The sequence below is a fragment of the Barbus barbus genome (assembly GCF_936440315.1).
Source record: "Barbus barbus genome assembly, chromosome: 17".
NCBI lineage: Eukaryota > Metazoa > Chordata > Actinopteri > Cypriniformes > Cyprinidae > Barbus > Barbus barbus.
The window spans coordinates 9,590,945-9,596,500 of NC_136745.1; the positions used below are offsets into that span (position 1 = coordinate 9,590,945).

A 5,556-nucleotide genomic window follows, 5' to 3' on the forward strand; every position below is an offset into this window, starting at 1 on the left:
TAAGCAATTAAATACCATCTTAGTAAATACATATTATTGGGAGATGACGACTGATATTTATATCATATGTAAGTACCTGGTATACTGTTATAAAGATCTCATTGATTTACATTACAGTTAGAATTTCATACTTTTTGTCCATATAAATATCAGCTTCTGCACCAAATTGCATATTTTTGCTCAGTTTGAGCCTCTTAATAAAACGTAGCTGTTTTTTTCCATTTTATATCATACTATACGAGCCATAAAAGCTTGCTGTATAAAATATGACACTCAATAAAAAACACAAATTCATACTTTTTGTAGATTTTGCCTAAATGTAAATTATTTCATTTGTCAGGCTTAAATTCCTTCAGTATTTCTGCATATTCCCCAATCACTGAACCTCACACACTTTCTTTTTTTAGATGGATTTTCATCATCAGCCACAGAAAACACATCGGTGAACCCATTAATTGGAAGATGACATGTTGCCTTGATGTCGTGATATCAGTTTCACCTCTAGACCCCAACCCATACGCTCACACGTAAACCCATGCACGCATTGTGCTTTCCAGGTTGAGGGAAATCATTCAGATCTAGACATGACTTGCAGAGGAAAGTTTTGAATCATGAAATTTTCACCTAAAGCACAAATTGTCTTCCATGATCTTTGTGAAGGGAGGAATCCCCAGCGTGAACCTGTCCTGTCTGGGGGTCACTAGGGCCTTCCCCCTATGGCTATGACAGCCGCCAACATCTGCCCACCACTTCCTGTTCAGCGTGGCCTACAATTAGCCGGCGCTGGGGCTCGTTCACATGCCCATTGTGATCTCATTTCCTGTTCTGCCGTGCTGAGCGTTCGGATCTTTCTACAAGTGTGTCGTGACACTGTGGAACCGAAGCCACAAGCGGTGTTTTTTAGTATCACCGAGATACTATTGCAGTTTCTATTAAAATTATGAAAGTTTTTATTTTTATGTTTTTGGTTTCCATTTTCAGTTTAGTTCCAGTATTTTTGTTGTGTTTTTGTCATTTTTATTAATATATTGAATCAGTTTTTATTTGTATATTTCACATTGTCATTTAAATTTTAGTATTTTTGTAATTATACTTTTTAGCATTTTTTTATTTGACTATATAGTTCAATGCTATTTATCTCAGTTTTAGTTTTAGTTAAGTTAAATCCAAATGAAAAATGTTGTCTTGACAAATAACTAAAGTTCAAGTTTTTATATTTTATTTCAATGTATTTTTTAATGGTTTTAGTTTTAATAAACAATAATAACCCTGGCCACACAAGCAGGTAACACACAGGTGCACTCTCTCTGAAGGCCATATATCTGAGGTCATTTAATGCCCTGCAGGTTTAGGGTACCAATATTTCATTTCCAGGTCGATCTATTCTTATCTCACTAGAATAAAAGTACATTAAACTTCCTGTTTTTGTCCATAATCAATATGGTTTGTGTGGGAAGCCACAAAGAAAAAAGCACCTTTTCATATCCACTTGCTTGATGATGCTGCACCTAAGTCACACACACACATGTTTCTGGTGCTGATTCAGAATGAGAAGAGGAACTGACAGCGTTTTGTAGTTTCCTGCCAAGTGTGCAGAAAGTCTGGGTCAGGTTCACACACACACACACACATACACACACAGAAACACACACACAGCATCCGTACACCCCCGCGCACACGCCTCTCGATTACATCTTCGTCAACTGACTGCTGTGACGAGTGGCCAGTGGAAAAGAAAAACTAATTAGTCATTGTAGAAATTGAGTGTTCCAATCTCCACAAAGAAGCGATTTTCCAGCGTCCTCAAGGATTCTTATATAAGGTGATTGGGTACCTGTCGACAGTATGAAGGACATCAATCCAAGTAGCTTTAGAGAAGTTACAGAAGAAAACTTGCAGCTTAAACATGAAGGCGTCTGTTTGTTTTGTGTTTGCAGTGGTTTGTTGGATCGCAGCACAGGCAGAGGAGTCGCCAAAGATCCTCACGCTCAATAAAGTTATGAATGAACTCAACAAGATCAACGAGGGAATGGTAAGTTGACTTCTAAAGATCTTTTTTTTTTTACACATTTTACGTAACATTGACCAGTTTTTTAAATCAGCTTTTTCTTCTCTTTTTAGAAGATAAAGAACAAAAGTACAAGTTTGAACTCACCCACCGTCAACGATCTGAAGGTAAGAAATTATTTTTCTTCTCCATTAAATTCAGTGTTCACTGGATGCCATCGGCGGTCTAATATGACCACACACAATTAGGCTTGCTTCATAGCGGTTTCTGCATGACTCAGTGATTCGGCCTGCCATACTACAAACACGTTTCTGTCATTATACAGCCCACTTTTACAGAACAAGTTTCAGTTCAACACAATTGATTTTCAAACAAACGTGATTTGCAAAAAAACGTGGGTTGTTTACATACAATTGATCTACATTTCGCTGAATCCATCAATCAGTACAGAAATAACGATTTTTAGTCATGCTTTTCTTGGCAAACACCCTCTCGTTTTGTAATTGCTCCCTTTTTTAGATTAAAAGTCATTTTGCGCAAGTCAGTCAGGAGAAAGTATGCTTCATTTAGGAGAAATATGATGAGTAAAATGACAACAGCTGAACGGGGAGTGAGAGTAGAGCTGCTAAAACAGATGTGGCCTATTTCACAGTTGCAGACTTTTTTTCATATTATTATTACAAACATTGCACAGTTGGGTAACACTTTATTTTAAGGTGTCCTTGTTACACGTTACACATGCTTACTATTATAATAGCAATAAATTATGCATAATTACATGCAAGTAACACTAAATCAAACCTTAATCCTAACCATATAGTCAGTACATGTAGTTAATTAATACTACTCAGTACTTAAATGTATAATTACAATGTAACAAGGACAACTTAAAATAAAGTGTAAACTAATAATGGCTTAGTGACAGAAAAAGTTAGTTTCTGTACATTCTGGTATCGCGTATGGAAAACGGTTTGTGTTTTTCTGTGTGGAAAGAAAGAGTTTCCTCATAGTTTCTGTGAAAACTGCTTGAGCACAAGGGAAATTTAGAGTCAAGATGTATAGATTTCTGCATACAATAACAGACAGGAAGAGAAAGAGCTCGTGGCTGGGGAATCGTGAGCCTTTCATGCAGGGTTTACACACAAAAAAACTCCAATCTGACTACAAAACTCATGAAGACATTAATGGCTATCAGGGAACGTTCTGGCAAGGTTATGACCAAGCGTTCTTCCAATGACGGCAATAGAATGTTTGTTCAAAGTTAAATTGGATATATATAGGATATTAAAAAACAAAAATGTTTGCAAAATGCAAAAATGGAATGTTCGTACAAATGTTTATAAGAAACTGTAATGTTCAGAAATAACGTTTTCTTAACATTGGCAAAACGTTCTTGTAATATATTTTAGTTTGATGGGTTTATGTTAACAGTTGACTTTGTTTCTTTACGCAGGACTGCTGTGTTGCATCTGCTCTGGAATGTTTTCGGTCCCAAGTGTCTCTCCTGTCACTCGCTGATGCCAAACTAAAGCGGTCACAGATGGCCATCTCACGAGAGCTTAAAAAATCATTCATTGTGAGTGTGTGTTTATTATGTTTATGGGCAGAGTGAACTGCATGTCAATGCATGCATGATTTTAAATCTAAGAAATGAGAAATGCTCATTTATTTATTTGTTCTTCATTTTAACAGGTGAACGGTGTGTCCAGTTGCAAACCTGGAGAGATACAGGTGAGAAACACAAAGCAACAAAAATAACCGCTGCAAATGTATGAATTGTAATAATGTTGTTGCATACAGTTCTGACTTGTGCAATGTTCTGTTTCAGGCAGCTCAGTGCAAATCATGTAACTCGTACAAAAAGGTTGACGGCCAAATGTTCGTGCAGAATTTTCAAACTCTTCTGCAAAAGGTTAGTTCAAAGCAATCCTACATATATTAAGTTTAAAGTTACATTTTCTTAATGCAAAATTGTATTTTTAATTTTTATATTAAATTTGTATTTGTATTAGAGTTATTTATTTATTTGTTTTTGGGGTGAAACCAAAGCCTATAGAATACTTTAATTTGACCCTTAAAGAGACTTTGGGTGAAACTCAAGACATGTCCAGGTGGTGCTTTTCTTTAACTGTTCATTGTACTGAAAAAAGATTCCTCTGAAAGCATAAACAGAGTTAAGAAGCCCTGTGTTAACGACCTACTTTTCTTTATCTAGATCTATGTCAGTCAAGCGTAGAGATGAAAGAGTGAAGAGACTGTGTGTATGACACTACCTGACCATCCTGCAGCAGAGAAGAGGCTCACACACTCCGCTGCTCCTGCTGTTCTATTTATTGATTATTTATTGGACGTTTTCTTGTTTGTTTTAAGTAGAGGATCTGTTAAAGGATTGTTCACGTTTTTAGGAACAGGGCAACAGTATCTTTATGAAATAAGATATCCGTTATTAATAACATGTATTAGTTTTGATGCCAGCACTGCTGCCTTCATAACAGCCCCGTTCCTGCAAAGAAGGGTGGTTTCCCTGATGAAGATGAAGCCTTATACAACAACACAAGTTCTTTCGAGTAGATTTGTCACTTTAAGTACGCTAGGAATTTTATTCTTAATCTTTGTCAGGAACACCACTCATTCAGGTGATATGTTACCAATATATGTTAAATATATGTTAAATATTTAAAAAGCAGATACACTTATTATATGTCTCACAATGAGATGCAAATTTTTGGATGATATTTATTTGACATTAAAATGTTTCCTTATGTTTATATCATGGCTGTGATTGTTATTTGAGGTGGACGTTGAATTCTCTGTGTATTTCAAATGAGTTAGTGCCTGAGCAGATGCGTCAGAAACATCATTAATGGTTAAAGGTGTTTGTTGTCATTGTTAATCGGATGCCCGTTTTCCACAAGTTGTTATGATTCTTTAGGGTCTTAATGAAAAGTCTATAAAATACTTTGGTTAAAATTTCTCAATGGTAGTGTAAAACAACACCCTTTTTACCCTGTCAAAAACAGCTCTGTTCACAGCAAGCCATTTTGTTGCACGTCTCTTTAAATGCTAATGAGTTATTTTCACCCCGCCTGCCCCTCTCTTCTGTGGGGTGTCAAGATGTTCTTGTGAGACTGTAAATTTTAGCCGCAGTCATCGTGAAACTTGCCAACTAGCACATTATTAGGAAAGGCGATTTTCAAAGATTCATTAAAAAAACTTATACTCACTTCTTCTGTAGGAGAAGCTGGATCACGAATGATTCGCGCAAACATAAACGCATTTAGGTAGATCGGGGGGCGCTTTCCCTTCAAAAACAAACGTAATCCACTGTGTCTTCAGCAGCTCAGATATCGGGAGTAAAGACGACTGCTGTGTTCATTATTACATCCAACAACAGAACACCTCAATCGCTTAGGAGTCATTTTTGTCTATACCTGCTCCAGCGTCGAAACAATGGCGGACTGTTTGCAGCTCATTCAGGGCAGGTCTAAGGTAAAACACCAGTGTCAATCAACAATCGTGGGAGGGGCCTGTGCAGAACTACGACACTG

The 5,556-nt window shown here is 36.8% G+C and overlaps 1 protein-coding gene across 2 annotated transcripts; it reads left to right on the plus strand.

Moving 5' to 3' along the window:
- The first annotated feature begins 1,551 nt into the window (after window positions 1–1,551).
- On the plus strand, window positions 1,552–4,777 carry LOC306882993 (uncharacterized protein). 2 transcript variants are annotated; one of them, XM_079438035.1, is made up of 7 exons: window positions 1,552–1,822; window positions 1,938–2,032; window positions 2,122–2,175; window positions 3,462–3,584; window positions 3,701–3,739; window positions 3,837–3,920; window positions 4,224–4,777. In XM_079438035.1, exons 2-7 carry the CDS (start codon window positions 2,000–2,002, stop codon window positions 4,242–4,244), a joined length of 354 nt encoding a protein of 117 aa, XP_079294161.1. In that variant the 5' UTR covers window positions 1,552–1,822; window positions 1,938–1,999; the 3' UTR covers window positions 4,245–4,777. The 2 variants fall into 2 exon arrangements, with proteins under 2 accessions (XP_079294161.1, XP_079294160.1); XM_079438034.1 differs by having other exon boundaries at window positions 1,757–2,032; window positions 4,224–4,775.
- Window positions 4,778–5,556: the final 779 nt, after the last annotated feature.

What these genes read in the sequence shown, in the direction of transcription:
- LOC306882993 (XM_079438034.1), top strand. Translation starts at nt 1,907, where the DNA reads ATGAAGGCGTCTGTTTGTTTTGTGTTTGCAGTGGTTTGTTGGATCGCA. An exon ending in AGCTTAAAAAATCATTCATT is followed by an intron (nt 3,585 to 3,700) that starts GTGAGTGTGTGT and finishes TCATTTTAACAG; the next exon opens with GTGAACGGTGTGTCCAGTTG. An exon ending in GCAAACCTGGAGAGATACAG is followed by an intron (nt 3,740 to 3,836) that starts GTGAGAAACACA and finishes GTTCTGTTTCAG; the next exon opens with GCAGCTCAGTGCAAATCATG.